The sequence below is a fragment of the Neospora caninum genome, chromosome XI (genome assembly GCF_000208865.1).
Source record: "Neospora caninum Liverpool complete genome, chromosome XI".
Classification (NCBI taxonomy): domain Eukaryota; phylum Apicomplexa; class Conoidasida; order Eucoccidiorida; family Sarcocystidae; genus Neospora; species Neospora caninum.
Window position 1 is genome coordinate 1918101 of NC_018397.1, and position 18603 is coordinate 1936703.

At 60.6% G+C, this 18603-nt stretch overlaps 1 protein-coding gene across 1 annotated transcript; it reads right to left on the reverse strand.

The window, feature by feature from the left end:
- Positions 1–556: 556 nt before the first annotated feature.
- On the reverse strand, positions 557–18296 carry NCLIV_055410 (putative WD repeat domain-containing protein; the record flags this gene model as incomplete). Its single annotated transcript, XM_003885095.1, has 10 exons — positions 557–594; positions 844–4662; positions 5569–6449; positions 6847–7223; positions 7592–9391; positions 9752–10498; positions 10655–11415; positions 11722–13257; positions 13803–14328; positions 14712–18296. The coding sequence occupies 10 exons, from the start codon at positions 18294–18296 to the stop codon at positions 557–559; spliced, it is 14070 nt and encodes a 4689-aa protein (XP_003885144.1).
- Between the last annotated feature and the right edge of the window lie 307 nt (positions 18297–18603).

Genomic DNA, 18603 nt, shown 5'->3' on the forward strand with positions numbered 1-18603 from the left:
GAGAGGGATGTAGAAAGCACGAAGTAGACAGACGCTTGCTTCCTTCTCCGTTTTTTCACCAATAGTGTCTCCATGCCTGTCCTGTGATGGGGCGGAATCACAGCTTTCCGCGGAATCACCGTCGGCTCGCTATGCCTCCTCCAGACGGCAGGGTGAACCTCGAATAATATCCACGAAAATGGAGAGTTGTTCGGTTGCTAGAAGAGTGGAACCCGTTTCCAGAGCCAAAGGAGGAAGCTCACAGAGTGTGTGTTCAGAAAACAATAGCGTGCGGTCTGCATGTTGACACGTCTTCCACGCATAACATGTACATGAACCTAGCAGCCATGGACATACGTGGACATAAGGGTATACCTTCGTAGGCAAATGCGCATGTTAAAACGTAGGTCCTCGGAAAGGAACAAGCTGTGCCGGCACCGAGATTTGAGACTCCCATATGATCCGCTGTGTAGTGAGTTGCCGCGTAGCGGTACCATTTTGTGATAGTAGCTATTAGCGTATTGTTTCTGCTCAAAGAAACGCGAGCCCGGAAATGAAACCACGGTATACAGACGAACTAGCGGACAACGAAGTCGACACGATACCGCCCTGGAGCTGAAAGTAAACCACACTGAGAAAGACCAGTAAGGGGAAAAGTCAAACCCCGTTCTTCCTCCCTCCAGGCAAAGCGTCTCCCCCGACCCTCAGCTTGGCGTATGTTTTGTCCTCAGTGACGAAAACTGCCGAGTTCCGGCCGTGGTCGACTACCACGGAGGGTAAGACGGTCACTTCTTCTCGTTGGCGACACTGCCTCATCCTCTTTCTCCGACGAAGAGAGAGAAGGGAGCGAGTCAAAGCCCTCACTCCTGCACGTGCTCTTTGTGCGAGCAGAGTCACCCCTGTGCATTCTTCCTCTTCTGCCGCCCCTTCCCCGTCTTCCCGGTCGCGCTTTTCGCTGGCTTCTCCGCCCTTCCGTTTCGTCGCCGACGTAATCTTCATCATCGTCTGGATCATCCTCTTCTTCGTCTTCCTCACTAGAAAGCTCAGTCTGATCGTGATCGTCACTTCCAAGATCTCCTCTTTCCCCTGTGCCTTCGTCAGCGTGGGGCTCGCCCACGTCGTTCTCTTCGTCTCGGCCTTTGCCTGTTCTGCTCCACGTTTTTGAAAGCCTCTGTTCTGTGGCCGCCTCGTTCTGCCTTTTGCCTGCACTGTTTAGCGCTGACGTGTTCCCGTTCAGCTGTCCCCTCTCTTTCTCCTCGTCTCTTCTCGCCTTTCTATCTTCCTCCTTCCCCCCTGAGTTTTCCTCGGCGCCCCTCCCGCTACCCTTAGCTGTCTCGAGGCGCGTCTTCCGCTCCTGTTCTTCCTTGTACGTCTGCACACTCAGAGCCAACGCCTTCTTGAGTTCGTCTTCCCCGCCTTCTGATTCGTCCCTCGGTGCTTCGTCTCCTTCCTCCCGCTGTGCAGTCGACCGCTGTCGACGCCCTCGCCGAACCCCACCGCCGCCTGCCGTGGCGCTCCGTCCTGGCATTGTGGCCGCACCGCTCTCGTCCCGACTACATCGCAGCGTCTTTCTTTCTCTATCACTGCCTCTCGCTCTTTCTTGTTCGTCTCCCTCCCCATAGTCCGAGAACAAGGCACTGCGTTTGATAACGCGACCGCTTCGCGTCGTCCCGAGAATCGCACCGCATGCAGGGCCGCGACCTGAGGAGTGGCTTTCTGGAACGGCCGAGGAAGCGTGATCGTGTACGCCCACTGGACTGCCTGGACGTCGCGAAGGAAGGCCCCTGTCTGCCTCGCCTTCTCGCTTCCCCTCCTCGGCGTCTGTCCTCCGTCTCGCGCCTGCCGCCTCTGCCCCAGGACAAGAAGGGACAGTGACGCATCCCTCGTTCGGCTCGTCTCCAGATGCTGGGAACGCGCGAGCACAGGAGGCAGAAGCTCCAGAAGAAGAGGCCGAGAAGTCCCGAAGTGTCCGCGCACGCTTTGTTCGGTCGGCTGGAGAAAGGGCACCGAATCGACTCTCGTCGAGCGGAGACAAGAAATCGATTTCCTCCGGCGACAGCCTTTTCCGGGACGAGCAACCGTCTTGAGGAAGCCGACGAGTGCGCGAGACAGCGGTCTCATCCATAGAAACGTCGGCGTCCCCCTCTCTCTTCGTCTCTCTAGCTTCTGTCCCCCCCGTCGAACTCGTGGCCCACGACGAGGAAGACGCAAGCGAAGGATATGGATTTTTCGGGGCAGCTCGCAGAGTCGAGGCAAGTCGGTCTTCCGTTTCTGTCTTACGAGGCCCTTCGTTTCCTTCGTTGTTTGTCGACGCTTCTCTCTGCTCCGCTACCAAAGCGTGGCTGCTCTCACCGAGAACGCTGGAAGAAGACGAAGAGATCCCTGGCACTTGACTCGCCTTCCTTGTGTGCTTCAGCGAAGAGCCGGGAGGCGATACTGCAGGGAAGGTGTTTGTCTCTTCGAGAGAACCCTGGTTTTCTGCGGTCCCTTCAAACCGCCGTAGACGCGCCTTTCTCCGCTTTTCATCTTCTTCTCTTCTTTCGTCTTCCTGTGTTCGTCTGCCTTCCGCCGCCTGTCTCTCGTCTTGTGCTTCTCTCACTCCGTACTCGACTTCCCCTTCGCTCCCTTTCCCCTCTTCGGTGCCACTCTCGGGCGTCGGCTTCCTTTCTTTGACCCACTGGATCGCAGCTAGCTGGATGCGTTCTTCTAGTTCTCCAGCCAGTACCAGTTGGGTCTCGGCGTGCCGCCGCAGCTGCCGGAGAAGGTTTTGCTGAGTTGCCTCGGGATCGCCGCGGTCCATGCCTTGGCTCTTGCCTCTTGCATTCGTTCCCTTCTCGTTCAGCAGCGCCTTCGGCAGCAAGCCTTGCCGAATCAGCTCTTCTTCCAGACGATACGACAGCGTGTGGACCGGGTCTCCAGGGGGGTTGAAGAGCCGGCAATCGTAGAGGAGAAGATGAAAGTCGAAATGGAGAGCAGGCTCACGGCGGTAAAAGCCGTTCCAGAGACGCTCGCGAATGAGCGCCAAACTGATGGGGAGAGGCACTTCTTTCCAGTACCGCTCGAGCCACGACGGCACGCCCCTTCGAGCGCCGCGTGTCTCGCCGATCGTCTCGATGGGTTCAAGGAACAACTCAAACAGGAGAGGCGACGAATGGGTGTCGTCGCCTTCTGGTTTCCCATCCTCGCCGCCTGCATCTGGGCCTCGAATGGCCGAGGCGGAACTTCCCTCGTCCTCTTCGTCTTCGTCCTCGTCTTCTCGTTCCTCGTTGTCGGCCGCTGCCCGCCGCTTCCTCGGTCGCCCTCGCCGTCGCCTGCGGTCGCCTCGGCGTCGGGCCTTCTTCACGCTGTCGTCTCTCCCGGGTTCCCCGTCTTCACCCAAGTTCGTCTCTGTGTCTTGCATCATCATCAGTGCGTCAAGAGCAGCAAACAGTTCGAGCTGGCGCGCCCGCGGAAACTCCGCCTCTTGTAGCTTCCACTGGAGCTCCGCGTGCATGCGGTCGCGTTCGCCCACTGGGAAATCCACTTCCCATGCATTCAGCCACTGCTCTTGATCTTCTGTCTGCCTTTCAGCGTCGTCCTGCCGAGAAAGGGCAAACGATGACTGCTTTCGTCCTCTCTCGTCGTCTTTCTTTCCCCGCCGCCTAGAGGCCCCGCGTGCGTCCCCGGACCCCTCGCCAGAGCCGAGCGAGGTTGAGGATGAGGCGCGCTTCTCGTCCTCTTCACCTGAGTAGTAGTGAACTCGGATCGCCTCCAAGCCTAAGCTCGCAGTTTGCATCCAGCGCCTCTGTTGCAGGCTTCGCTCCACGAAGAAGTCGTTGCCGAAGAGGGAAGCCGCGTTTTGCCCCACGCGTCTGTCTCGCTGAACGCGCTGCGTCATCGTTTCCTCCCGTAGGCGGAGATGGGCGCAGTTCACCACTCCCGGGGTAGGGAATACCGGCCAGTCGAACGACGCCAGGGAGGCCTGGATGGCCAGCGCCCCGTCGATTTCGTCCTGACCGCTCCCATCTCGGGTCCGCATGCCATCTTCACTCCCGCCGTCTCGCGCGTCTCCGCTTTGGAGGGACGGCGAGGACGACGCGCCGCCAGATGCCGACAAACAGGATGCAGAAAGAGAAGGCCTGGGGGAAGGTAAACCAGGCCCTCCCAGTTCCTCAGATTTCCTTCCTTCTCCCTTTCCAGAATTCTGCTCTTCTGTTCCGTTCCCTTCCGACTCGCCATCTCGGGGGCCTCGCGCAGACGCCGAAGCCGCTCGCGCAGCCGCAGCGGCACCGGCCAAAATGGACGGGCAAGGTCTGGAGCTCGTAGCAGGCGTCGCAGAAGAGCCAGAAATGGACGCAGAGGAAGAAGAGAGGAACGGCGGATGGGTAAAAGGAATTGAATGCGGTTTCTGCGCTGGAGAGAAGGCTTTCGTTAGGAGAGTGTCAGGTCTCCTCTTGATTTCCTCGACGCGTGCAGTATAGAATTTCCCGTCCATATACGCACGGCAGTCCTCACCTTCGCGGAGCTGAGCGAGGCGCAGCAGGCCTCTATTCACGTCCAAAAGAGGAACGAGGTAGTCAGCCTCACCGTCCAGAGACGGGGCAAAGTGAACTTCGAAACGACGGCCGTACAAACACTCGGGACGCACCACAGACAGCTCGAGCACGGCGAAAATCGCCACTGGCTCTTCGTCGACTGGAAGGCCTGCAGGCGACACGAACACACAGGGGACAGGGTCGAAGCAAGCACATGAGGAGAAGGGGGGGAAAGGAACATGATAAAGCGAGAGCGAATAAAACCACCACAACCGCGCCAGAATAAAAGAAACGTGAAGGACAGGGCGGCACAGCGATGCTTATCTAGAGCACTGGATTGGATACCCAGGGAACTGTGCTCCCATTAATAAGATCATAATATAAGTCACCAGTCATGTCATACCAATCAGATGACAACTGAAGCTAGACTCCCTGCCACACATTAAAAGCAGTCCAGTGGGGCGGTGGTGTACAGCAGTCATACAGAACTTGGTTGTCTGTATCTCAAAACTGGAGTCATACTCAGTATCCTAGGTACTAGAATGTCTCTATTCGATTCTCGACACAGTTCAGGACGCCTGAGGCTTCTCAGGCCCTCAAGCGAACCGAACCGAGATCCCGCTTGGCGGCACCACAAAAAAGAAGTGGAGACTAACTCACAGGTCCTTGGCAGGAGGACCAAGAAACCAGTCTTCTTCGCATTCTACGCGCATGCAAAAGACACGCCCACTTTGGTGCATCCGAGTCACGTGTACCGACCCGCTAAAAACAAGTTGCTGCGACATAGGTGAACAACCTAGCCACCCGTCTGCTGACACGTTTGCGCTCGTGGCCATGCTTTGAAACCAAAGAGCGGGGTACGCTCGCAGCTGAGGGCCGACGCTTTGGTTTCGTTTCTCTTCTGTCGCAACACCAACTGATTTCGTCGCCGCGCCCTTGCAGTATACGGCCCCACAGCTTTTTCTCATGTTGAACTACGTGAAAAAGAAATCCGTCCGTGATTCCCAGACGTTCGCCAGCGCCCCCGTGGGAACTACCACAAGCAATCGGGCCCTCTGAGTTGAAGTGTACGTACCGGGAAACTCGTAGCTGATGTTGGTGACAAGGACGTCGCAGGGAAGAAACAGCTCTGGCTGCCAGAGCTGAACGCGGTCGTGAGGCAGCACAGGGTTCTGGTGAAGGTGGGGAAAGTACCTCAACACATCTCCGAGCTGGGGAACGTACACGCCAACACTGGAGAAGCAGCAGGGAATGTCGTCTGCCGGGGGGAGGACAACGGATTCCAACATGGAGGTTTTCTTCCCGCCGTTCTCGCCATTGGTTTGTAAGGCAGAAGTCTTCTCACATTCTTTTTCCGTTTCGCCCCCTTCACTCTTCGCCCTGTTGTAACCCGAGGTGGCGTCAATTCCTGCTTGCGTGCCTTCTCCACCAACGGGAGGCTCTCGCCTTCTCTTCGCGTTCTGTTCCGGCGCAACTGTCTGGGAGCCGCACAGCGCGCTCTCCCCCTTCGCTCCGTCATCCCGGCCTGCCCCCACAGAAACGGCTGTCGTCGTCCTCTCTCCCGCCGCCGTGTCTCCCACTGTCCCTTCGCTCGTTTCGTCAACTCGCTTCTTTGCCTCCGCGGCCCCATAGGTCGGTGTGTCTTCCGGCGCTTTGGATCGCACGCGCGTGCTCTCCGCCTTCCGATGGCTCTTCTTGGCAGCGCTGCAGCCCAGTGGTGGGAGCGGACGGACGCGGCAGTGAGAAGAACAAGTACAGGAAGACAGAGACGACGAACAGGAAGAACAGGAAGAAGAGAGAGAACGCCCCGCTTGGGAGGCAGAGGCCGGCAGACTTGAAATGAATCCTGCTGAGCATCGGTGAGAGACGGCGAGCCAATGGCGACTCTGGACGGAGAGGAAGATTTCGCCCGTCAGGTAGGCAAGGAGTGTTTTCATCTGTCGCGACTTGCGGCACCTGAGAAAAGCCAAGACGCACAGAGAAGAGCACACACCAGAGAGGTGATCACGGTACGAAAGAGAACCAGGCGGTGCTGACGAAACAGCTTGCGGCGGCGAAGTGAATGAAAGAGAAGTATCCAAAACGGCGAAGCAAAAACAGCGAAGCGAGTGCAAAATCCAGACTCGAGGAGGAGCCCGAAGATAGGAAGTGTATGGGAAACCCGGAGGGACCACGCAAGCCGACAGGGATAGAGCCACCATATCCGATTACGGCCCCGAGAGCGCCTGTGCCACATGAAGCGGCCACGTGTACAGAGCATGAGAAAAGGCACCACTGAGCAAAGAGCGGTGAAGGAGAAGAGCAAGAGCGACGAATGTAGACGACCTCTGTACAGAACATACGAAAGACTTACCAGACGCACACATAGCGCCCGTAATAGAGAGGATCAGGCAAGCATCGCGTTCGCTGATGAGGCTGGAGCTTTGCGGCAGCGGCGAAAGCGGCCGCGCGCGCCTCGTTCAGTGCCGGCGTGTCGTCCAGATACGACGTGGAGGAAAATGACGTGGAAAACGAGCAACAAAATGATGAAGACGGAAGGGAGACAGCGGAAGAAGGCAAAGTGAAAGCAGCAGAAGGAAGACCCAGTTGCTGCGCTGTTAACCCCGACGCGAGGTACGACTTGAGAGAACAAGGGTAGTGAAACACGCGAGGGCAAAAGGTACACTGAACGGTAGGTCCCCTCGCGTTGCAAAAGGTGCAGTGGTGACTCCGTGCTTCATCAATGCGGGCCTGGGCACACCACAGATAAACAGAGGACGAGAATGAGGCAAGAAAGCCACAGCCTGTGGCTCGGAACACAAAGATGGGGTGAACCACACAGGGGAACTTGGAAGGAAAGCGAATGAAATCCGGCAAACCCTCCTCGTCGCCGCCTCAGTGACTCTGCGCTCTGTTCTTTGACACTTGGCTGGCGCTTGTCCCGGTGACCTCACAACTTCGGTCCCTCCTCCTGCGTAGCCTGTTGTCCCCGTTACCCAATCTGGGATCGTGGTCGCCCTTTCTTTTTTTCTTCGTGTGTCTCTCTTTGTGTCGCTCTGTTTCTTTTCGGCCTCTCTCTCTGTTTCTCTTTCTCGCTCTTCCTCTCTGTTTTGTCCTACCTTGAGATTGTTGAAGCCGCGCGCATGGCAGTCGACGTCGAGGTCGCTGACGGCCATAAGACACCGGACGTGGACCCAAGTCCCGGCGGCTTCTCTTTCTCTCCCGTTTTCGTCACGTGCCCTGCGTCGCGGCTCTCCTCGCACGTGGCCCGTTTCCGTCCCAGCCTGTTGCGTCCCTCGGCCTCTTGGCCCACCAAGACTCTCTTGAGAGGCCGGAAAGAAGAAAGGCCCAACGAGCTCGCCGAGCACCAAATGGAGGAGCGAAGTGGAGCGGATTTCTCCCGCGAGAAGGCGGCTGTGGAACGCCTTCCTGTCTTCTTCGGGGTTGCTGCCTTCGTCGAAATCTTCCAGGGTGTTGATGAAGCGCCAGTCCGGCACTGTCACGCAACTCGCAGCGACGTCGCACAACTCACAGCGGTGGGGAACCGCGCACAGGACACAGTCTTCCGTCTTCTCGGTGGCATCTCTCGGAGCTTTCCCTGCAGTGGAGCAAGCGGACGCCGCATGCGCGAGAGGTGCGGGGAAGTTCTGCGCGCGTTCTGAGCGACGAAGGCCCACGGGAACAAGAGCAGAAGAAGACGCAGACGAGACAGCCGGCGACTGCGAGACAAGGCACCGTGAGTCTGTGTCGAGTGTCCGGCACTTCAGATTCACATCCTCAGTGTCTTTCGCGTTCTCGCCTTTCGGGTCCTCAGTCGTTTCGTCACCTTCTTTGCCCGCGCGACCCTCTCTATGGTCGCGTTCTTCTTCGGATTTGCGCACATTCGCGAAGAAGAGCACGTGCTGCTCCCGGCCTTCCGCGTCGATGCGGTCCGACGGAAGCTCGTCCCAAAGACTCTCGTCTTCTTCGCCCTCCGCGGTCGCGCCATCTCGGGCCGCGTGTTTCTTCGACTCTCTCGCCTGCTTGTCCTTCTGGTTCTGTCGCTCGTGCTGCCGCAGCTGCTTGAGCTCGTCGTCGTCCAGGAGCTGCCGCAACACGCGCTGCACACTAGAGGGCAATGTCGGGTCCTGGAGCATCGCCCGCGGGTCCACAGTCGACTCGCCGGCGAGGCGACACGACCGCCTCCCGCCCCGCCGCTCCCGTTCTTCCTCAGCCTCCTCGCTCGAGTTCTCACTCGTCCAGCCTTCGTCCGGCATCAAGCGCCACCGCGACCCTCTTCGTCGGGGCCTGCCACTGGCGCTCGTTGGCGAGCCGCCGCGGTGCGACGCCCCGGCAGCAAACAGAGACGACGAGAGAGGCTGGAGATCCGCAACTCGGCGCAGTGGGCCGCGGGAAGAGACACGCGACGAGACAGGCGGTGCCTGCGCCCTGCCGCTTTGCAGGTCGCGAAACCCCACAACGCGCCCCGACCGCGAGACAGTCGGCCCGGTCGACGCGCCCGAGGCTCCGCCGCTGTGGAGCGCCGGCCTGAGCGAAGAGGTCGACGGCGACAGGCGCGCTGGGCCCTCCGGCTCGTCGCCCTGCAACTCGAAGTCGCTGTCGCTCTCTTCGTCGTCCTCCTCGTCGCGGTCGCGTGCACGCCGCGATCGAACGCCCTGTCGAGACGGCGGCGACACCCGCGACGCAGAGCCGCCTGGACCCGCTCCGGGTCGACCCCACTGTTGCCGGGAAGGCGGGGGCATGGGGAAGGACGAGACGGAAGAGAGCCAGTTCACCTGCGTGAGCCACGCGTCGTCTTCCAGCGGAGGACGCACGAGAGCCGCGGGCATGCGGCGCCCTTGAAGAAGAGCGGTGGCGAAGGAGCGCAAAATCAAGATGTTGCCGCGGCTGCTGCATCGGTGCAGCTTCCAAATGCAGTGCTGCAGCGCAGAGAGCAGAGACGAACCAAGGCGGTGGCGAAAAAACGAACGGGAGCGACTCCAAAACACAGGGCGCAAGCTCCTCGCAAGGTGTGAGGCCCGTGCATGCGAAGCCCTGCAAGGGGGGGGGGCGGAGAACGGAGAGAAGGCGTGGAGGGAGCACTCTTGTCGTGGCGCGTTTCCAGTTCACAGAGACGGACGTATCTAACCGCGAAACGACAACGCTGAAAACACAAAGCGCAGAGGCGCGACCCGGAGACGCGAAGAACACCGAGGAAAACAGAATCGTCGGCTGAGGACGACGGCAGCCATCGCAACACATTCCGGCCTTCGGCGCCTTCCCTCACGGCGTCGGCTTACGTGCTCGAGGCGATGTTTGTGAAGAACCTCCAGGCGTCGGGCCTCGTTGTTGACTGCCACGTCGGTAGTTGACCAATACCCGTGCCCTCCACTCGACATGCCTCCACTGCCTGCCTCGGCCGCGTGAGCTTCCTCTTCAATCCATCCGCTGGCTTCGCTCCGTTGCCCCTCTTCTTCCGAGAGGGAGAAATCTTCCTCGTCGTCCCAAGTGGGCACTGCCGAGGGACATCCAGTGATTCGCCCCTCTTTGTTTCCGTCCCGTGTACGCTCGTTCACTTCCTTCTCTTCGTGTCCATCTCTACCGCCTTCTCTTGCCTTTTCACCTCGTTCTCGGTCGTGCGCCTCCGCGCCTTGATTTCCGTCTTCTAGACACGCGCACAAGTCTCGACGTGTCCCATCTTCATTTCCTCCAATCGCGCCTCCGGGGTCTTGCTGTCCATCTTCCGCTTCGCCTGCTCTCTCACGAGCTCGTTCTCCCTCTCCCTCCTGTCTGTCCACCTTCTCTTCGTCCTTCCCGTCCCCAGGGCCCCCCACTGCAGGCTTCTCGCCGCCCTCACATCCGCCTTCTCCTTGCTCTAGATCAGACGCCGCGGGCGAAACAGGAGCCGCGACGGGCGCGGGAAGCGCCCGCTGCTCCTCTGTCTTTTGCTGTTGCGAACAGCGCAGCAGGTTGGCTGCTTCTCGGCGAAGGAGGCGGCGAAGGAGACACTCGAGCCGCAGGGCCAAGTGCGAGGTTGGAGGAAGGCTCTGCCACAGCCGAAAAGTCGAACGGGCTGCAAACACAAAAGCGGGCGACTACAGAGACCACCAGTGGACGTGCAGAGGGAAAAAAAGGACGACACGGGCGACTGCACTCTGTAACCTAACTGGGAAGTGTGTTTTTATAAAAAATACACGACATACAGTCTCGCACGTACCGGCTGCGTCCGCCATCGATCTGTCGCCTTCTCCCTCTGCGAGCTGGGCTGCCAAACGTCCCTCGAGTCGTCTCAGTCTCCTTTCGCGCTCGCCCTCGCCGACTCGCACGAGGCTCCTGTCCCCTGCCCCGCCCTGTCTCCGCCCTCCATGCTGCGCCCGTGGCGCATGCAGCCCCACAGGGTCTTCCAGTGCCTCGGGCAAAACACCGCCCCACGCTAGTTGGGCTCCATCTCCCCGCTCCGGCCCTGCTTCTGCCCGCCCCGCCTCGCTTCCTCGCTCTGCGCCGACGCCCAAGGAACTATCTCCGTAGCAGAACGGGCACTTGAAAGGGTCTCCGAACTGCCAAGCCTTCTCGGGGCCGGGGCAGCACGGACAAGCCGAGATCCGAAGACTGGCAAACGGCGCCGAAAGCTGGTGTTTTTCGCCGGAATACATTTTCCGCAGGAAGCAGACTGCGTCTCTTCGTAGCGCCCCAGGGAGACGCCGGCGGAGACACCGGAGACACATGTAAAGGTGTGCGTTGCGACACCCCACACTGAGGAGAGGCAGCACCAGAGACGACGGCTGAAGATGAAGCGGATACGGCTGACGGGCTGCATCCAACAAAATACCTCGCGACAGCAGATGCGGGGCCTGCCGAGTTCCGGCGTCGGTCAGAAAAAGCGACGCAGCGTCACGGCGGGTGTCCCGCGACTCGCTCGACAAGAACTGCTCAAAGAGGGTGACCTCAAACAAGGGGGAAGACCCTGCACATAAAAATGGGGCAACACACAGTAGAGCCGACTCGCCAAACCGACGCCCCCACCAGAGAGACAGACGGCACGCACAAGGTGAGAACAAACCGAGAGAGAGAGACAACAACAGAGAGATCGAAAGAGGGAGAAAGAAACAGAGAGAGAATGGAGTGGAGGCACCGAGAAAGAGTAAGGAATGGAGACATAGAGAGAAAAAGAAACAGACACCGAGATCGGGCGACCGTAGAGAGAGAGGGCGACTCAAGGGCGACCAGGAGAGAGCCGGAACGGCTTCCTCTTTCAGGTTTGCCTCCTTACCATGGGCGAAAATCGACAAGCAGCCGAGTCGGTGCGTGCCGGCGAACTGAAGGCCGTTGGGCGCCCACGCCATGTCCAACCAGCTGCACTGAGAGCCGAACCGCAGCTTCCGGAGCACGGTGCATCCTCCCTCCCAGTGCCACGGCAGCGTGTACTTCTTCTCTTCTGTGTCTCCATTCCACGAGGCGAAGGCTCGGGCCCCCGTCTTCTCTGCAGTCACAGGCGCGCAGGGGGCGACGCCGAACGCGTATCTCCTGCCTTGGTCGCGCCCAGAAGCTAACGGGGTCTTCTGCCAGTCGTTGCCACGCTCCAGATGCGCTGTCTCTTCTGTCTCCAAGCCGTCGGCTGGGCCGCAATCTTCGCCGGTAGAGAACGTGACGCCGTTGCCCATGCCGGCCCGCGCCCGCGCGTGCGCCTCCGAGACGTCCAGGAGCAAGACTTCTCCACTGAACGTCGAGCAGAGAAGAAGCAGCGGACAAGACGGATGCGGTTTCAGCTGCGACACGAGGCCCTCCGAGAGGCGCTGCAGACTCACGCTCCCTACGCGGCACGCCTTGAGAGGACCGCTCGCCGAAGAGGCCGAGGGGAAGAAGGAGAGCGACTGGTCTACGGGCTTCATGGTCTCGATTCGTGCTTTCGAAGTCTTGCGGGACACGGCGTCTGCGACGCAGACGAGTGCATCGTCGCACGAGAAGGCCAGGGCGAGAAGGCTGTACCGAACGCCCGAGGCGTCGGCCGCCAGGCGCGGCTGGTCGCCGACGCCCGCCGAAAAAATTTCCAACTCCTTTTGGAGCGCTTGCCCAAACGCGGAGCCGACTCCCGGCCCTCCAGCGCCCGCCTGCGGAGACGCCCGTGCGAGGAACCCCCCGCAGTGGCTGCTGGGACCGTGGCGCCGACTGAGTCGCGAGCCGGAGGGGCGCACCGTCGGTCGCCCACGCCGTCCGCGTCTGCCGTGCGCCAGGTTCGCCTCGCCGTCCAAGTCCGACTCGCCCGAGCTATCTGACGAAGACGATGAAATGGAGGAAGAGGAGGAGTGGCGCCCAGAAGGCCCGCCAGCGCGCGCCTGCACCCGTCCGCCCGGCACGCGCCCGCCCTGTCTCGAAGCTGCGAGGTGCGCGAGGGACGAAAACGGCGACGGAGAGAACGCATGCAGGCTCGACCCACTGACGGCACTTGGCCCTGGAGACAGTCCAGGCGCAGGCGACGCCGAGTCGGCGAAGAGGGAGCACGGAAAAGCGGCCGACGACGGCTGGGACCGGCCAGAACCCCCAGGAAGATACCGCCCCTCCAGGAGGCGCTGGACACTCAGCGAGAGGAGGAAGAACTTGTGCGAGCTTAGGCTGGACGCGGAGAGCTCCAGCGCGCCGCGACGCGTGGACGAACACTGACGGAGGCGGCCGAGATACGGCGACGACGACGCGAACCCCCCAGATAGCGACGAGAACGCCCAGAAGAACAGGTTTCCGTCGTCGCCTCCCGTAACCAGGTCCGGAGAATGCCACGCGAAACACACGTCCGGGAAGGACGAGTGGAAGGCTGAAAACAAACGGCAGGACGAAAGGAGAGATGGCCAGAGCAAACGTGAGGAACGACGCGACTAGGCAAAAGAGCAGAGGGAGAAAAACGATGAAGCAGACAGTCTCAGCCGCGTTTTCCCCTTGAGCTCTTTTTTTAAAATGCGGGGGGGCGGTGATTGTGTGCTTCGCCCCGCTGTCGTTTTGTTGTGCCAGCGCCTTCAGCAAGGTTTTGGGAGCATCTCCGAAACGCGGCTCGCCCCTTATCCCGCTAACTTTGTGCCTCGGCCTCTAGTGTGGCGCTTCGAGGCGCTGTCAACATGTCGTCCCTCAAGTCCTGTTTTCCTCCGAAGGCGCCCGAGCTCAGGCTATTTTCACGTCTCTGTTTTCGTGGGTCTGTTTTTTCCACTGAAGGGCAAACCGTCGGCCAGACTGCGACCGATCATCCACCGATTCCGTCACTTCATGTCCACTCCACCTTCTCGGGGCTTCAGATTGCCGCAACGGTCCTTTCTGGTTTTTCCGTGCCGTCACCGTTGCCTTCCTAGTTCTAAAGTGAGAACTTACGGGTGAGATCTGCAAAGAGAAGGCTGGGGAATTTTCCCGGTTTGTCGGGGCTGTCGACTTTCGATTTCGCTTCGCCGCCAAATCGCGTCCGTCTTCTCCCTTCGTCTCTGCCCGGTCCGCCTGCGGGAAGGCCTCGGTCCTCGGCGACCCCCACACCAGTTAGGCCCATTTTCCCGCCTTCCTCACATCTCCGCTCGCGTCTCTGTCTCTCTTCTTCTTCCCTTCGTAGGCGCAGGCAGCGCAGGTGTGCGAAAGAGGGCGTTCGCACGACAAGCGCACGAAACGCCGACGACGGGGGCGAAGGCGAGGACGAAGCCGACCGTGTGTGGACGCCACCGTCGCTCTGTCCTGACCCGTGCCGAGACGAAACGAGAGAACAAGAAGGCACACTCACCGAAGAGGCAGCTGAGTCAGTTGGAACCGCAGGAGATGGAGCCGGATCGCCAGTCTCGTTTCCCGACGACGGCTCCGAAGGCGCTTCCAAACCCAGGGCCAAGAGGAACGAGCCGGACGCGTCCAAAGGCACCTAGAAAAAGACAACAAAGAAACACTAGCTTGTTGGATTTCTACGAACGGGGTTACATCTAAGATGGCCTTGGGGATTTCATGGTCTGGAGTACGTTGACATTGAAACGAATCTAATGTGAACTTTGAACGTGTTCGGCTTAATCTCCTGGTTCGATATTTTTAGCAGCTGCGTTTCGCCGCTGTACACATCCTTCATGGACACTTCGAGACACCAGCGTCAAGCCATACACGGTGACGCGAGGCGCCGCCGGCACAAGCGCCACCGTCGTTGCGCAAATGGAGAGCACATCGAGGAAAATAGGAGAAAACAGTTAAAGCACGGCGACAACCCTATAGGGGCACAATGTCTCCTTCCCCGTGTCGCTCGATTTTGTCCCTCACCTTGCTTAGGTCCATGGCTCGCGGCAGCAGCGGCGCTCCCCAGTCGGCCTCGAGAAGCGGCGACACGGTGGTTCTCCCTCCAGGTCCACCGGCTGGCGGCGTTTCCAGAAGGGCGCAGAGGTCGTAGAATCGAATTTTGCGGTCGTCGCACCCCACAATAACAAGAGAGATGGAGTCTCGGTCAGAGGTGTCGTCGGCTGGTTCTTTGTTCTCGCCTCGGGCTGCGTCTTCCTCGGGCAGGCCTCTACTGCGTCTGCTGCCGTCCTCGTTGCGCAGGTGTTTCTCTCGCTCGCTCTCGCAGTGGCGTTCGGGAAGAAACCTTGCCCACGCGACTCTTTCGGGAACCAGCATCGCGCAGATAGGGATCCACCCTGCGGGCAAGACTCGCCAGAGGCGGACTTCGCCTTTCCCGCAGCCTGAGAGAAGCAGGCTGTTGTTTGGGTGCAAGTCGATGTCGGTGATGTCTCCCTGGTGCTTGACCAGCGCGTAGACCAGCTGGCCAGTCGCGGCGTCCCACGCCTTGATCAGTCCGTCGTCGCCACCCGTGAAGACTACGGAGCCTGTGGCGTCGTACCGCACCACGTAGACTGCCGCGGGCTCGCGCACAAGGCCGATTTGGAACTGATTATCTAGGGCGGGGCGCTCGCCGCTGAGGAGCTCCTCGTGGGAGATCTGGTGTCCCCACACGTTCGCTACGCGCTTGACCTTGCGACTCCACGCGAGCCACGGCCCCGCCGCGGCTCCGACCGCGGTCGCGGCTTGGGCTCCAGCACCCGAAGCAAAGGCCGCGGCGGCGGCCGGAGACACCGCGCACGGAAAGGAGCCGAGAGTGGAGGATGCTTTCACGAGCGACGAGGACAACAGAAGGGGAGACGACAGTGGCAGGAGGGCACGCGCAGCGCCCGAGAGGAAGAAACCGGAAGAGAGCGTGTGGCAGTCCGAACAAGATGGAACTGAAGCTCGTGGGGGCGGAAGCAGCGCACGCGAAAAACGCCCGGACCTGTTGAGGAGAAAGAGATTGCGGCTGAACGAAAAGTGCGACGAAGAACCGGAGAGAGAGGAAGACGATCCAGAAGAAAAAGGCGATTGGCACGCACGGAGGTGCGAAGACGAGGAGTACGACTCGTAAGTCGGTCGAAGAGCGGAGCCTTCGTGCCTCCTCAAGTCACAGGATGAAGCGTCGCCAACCTCCCGGGGCCTCTCCGAAGACACAGAAGAAACGGCGAGATGCGGCGGCCACACCCACCGAAGAAACTCGCGAACCGACAAATGCCCCGGTACTCGGGAGGCAAGAAGGGCCACCAGGTCTGCGAGGAAGAGCTGCATGTCCCCTTTCAGCTGCAAATCGTCACGAGCGAAGAGCTGTTGCGTCGGGCTCTCTGCCTCTCCTAGCTCCGAAGTCGCCTTTCCTCGCCACCTGCTTCTTCCCCTCGAACGTCTGCCGGCTCCTTCGCCAAGGAGACACCCATCCTCACTGCGGTCCCCGTCGAAGCCTCCACGGGAGGGCACCGCGAGACTCCAGCGTTGCGAGGCGGGCCGAAGTCGGTGGGGCAGAACCGCAGCGCTCTCTTCGGGGACCAAGAAACGGACTTCTCCTTTCCAATTGTGACACGAAGGCAGATGGGTGGGTGCAGCCTTCTGCCGAGATTTGATCAGGTGGCGATACACCGCGGATGACAGCTCGTCCTCGCCCTCCGCCTGCAGTCGGCCCGCTGCAAGGTAGAGAAGAATCGACGAAAAAGAAGACAAAGAGTCTTCACCCAAACCAAGCGAACTCTTAGTCCTTCCGGCCGCGTCGCGTCCCTCATTTTCTGCTCTTTCTTCTTCCTGGGGATGGCTGGCCGGGCCAGTGAGCAGGAGTGCGCAGGCGGCATCGGGGGAGACAGAGAGAGCCGGAGGGAAGCGTGAAGCAATGCGAAGACCGGAGCGCCTGACCAGACTGCCACCTTCGACCTCGCCTTCAGTCCTTGCTCGATGCGCTCTCTCTTGTTTCCCTTCGCTCTTGTCATCCTCTCGTTTTCCGTCACCATCTCGCCCTTCGCGTACCGGAAGCTCGCCGTCTGTAGACGGCTCGGGGCTCACTGCGGAACCCCCTGCCGGGGCAGGAGCCCCGTGCACTGCGGGCGGCGCCTCGCCGGTCGGGAGAGGCGAAGGAGGGGACGAGGACGAGGCGGATGCAGCAGGAAAGTGAACGGCAGAGGAGGCAGAGCACGGCAAGGGCCCGGCCTCTGAGAACGAGACGGTCGGGAGGGCAAGAGACGACGGAGGCAGCGGTTGGGCAGGCCACGGAGCAGAGAAAGAGGGCGCCGCAGCGGAGGCGAGAGGAAACGGGCGGTCGCTGTACGCCAGCGCGTTCGCAGAGACTCCCGGAGCCTGGGGATAGGCGGCGGGAGTTGCAGCCGCTGACGAGACGGCCGGCGAGAACGACGGACACGCATTCGCCGGGTCTGAGATGGGCGCGGACGCATGCAGCACTCCAGCAGGGAAGCCTGAGGCGTGGTCCGTGAGACTTGGAGCAGTAGGGACTGACGAGGGAGGCACTGCCAAAGACGCCAGACCCGCACCTCCTGAACAGGGGTTCTGCGGAAACGGCTGGGGGAGGTCAAGAGCGCCTTGGGGAGCCGACGGCGCGGCGGCAACGGACGAGGTCCAAAGAGAAGGTACGAACGCAGCGTGGGGGACGGGAGACGCAGGAGCACAGGACGCAGCCCCGACCGGATAAGCAGGGGGCGGAGGCGCGCCGCGTGTCTCAGCCTCCAGGCCGCCCGCCAGATGGACTTGACCGGGCTGGGGACCCGCCCAGAAGGGCAGAGGCGAAAAGGGAGACGATCCAGAGCTGGAAGAAGGCGGACAAGCAGGCGGCGCAGGCTCCGCACAGGAAACTCCCACTTCGCCCGTCACGCTTCCGCCTCGCGCGCCTCCGTTCGGAGGCGGAACCGAGGCACAGGTCGCGCCCTCAGACAGTGGAGGCACGTGGTTGGGCGCCGGGGCACAGTAGGGAGGAGGGGTAAGCGCATGGGGATACGAAGCTGAAGAGGAGAGGCAATACGAGGCCGACGAGCAACCGTAGAGGGCCGAAGAAGCGTAATAGGGCGAAGAAAAGTGGATCGCGTGGGAGGGCCCGCATTCCGAAGCCGAGAGGTAAGGCGAGGAGGACGGGTAGTAGAGAGACGGGGCACACTGCGGCAGGCCGTTCGCACCGCTGGAAGGGAAGAACGGCGCGTCGTTTTTCTCGGGTTCTACCTGTGCGTGTCGAATCTGATCGCTGCTCTTTGGCGCGTCGCCTGTTTCTTCAGTCTTGGCCGTGCCTTCCTCCGCGGGAAGCTGGAGCGCGCTGATCGGCGCGACATAGGACGAGGAGACAGCTAACGCCCGAGACGTCACGTCTGCCTCCTCGGCCCGTTCACATCCAGAAAAGAAATTGAAATCCCCCGCGCTTCGGCGGCTTGTGAGCGCATCTGGGCCGCACGTTTTGGGCGGGGAAACGAACAGGAAAGAGCTCTGCTCGCTGTCTACCGCGCACAAGTCGTTGCCCTTGTCTCCGCCGCCGGAACTCCGGCCGTCTGGCGGCTCTGTGGGAAGCATGGCGGGAAGGAACGGAAATCCTTTGGCCAAGAGAGCGGCGATTCAAATGCTCATGCGTGCCCCAGTTGCCCCCGAAGCGCGGCGAAGTCCTCGAGGTGACGGGGCAGCTGCCACACAGAAACAAAGAAAGCCCGGCTGACGGCTGAGACGGTGACCGGGACAAAACGGAAGAAGATCTTTTCTGAAAACACAGAACGCTTCAAGGAAACGAGTGAGCGACAACCGGGGTAAACGCTCACGGCAAAAACACTGCCTCACACAAACGACTGAAAACTGAAACGGCTAGGTCGCTGCCACTGTACATACA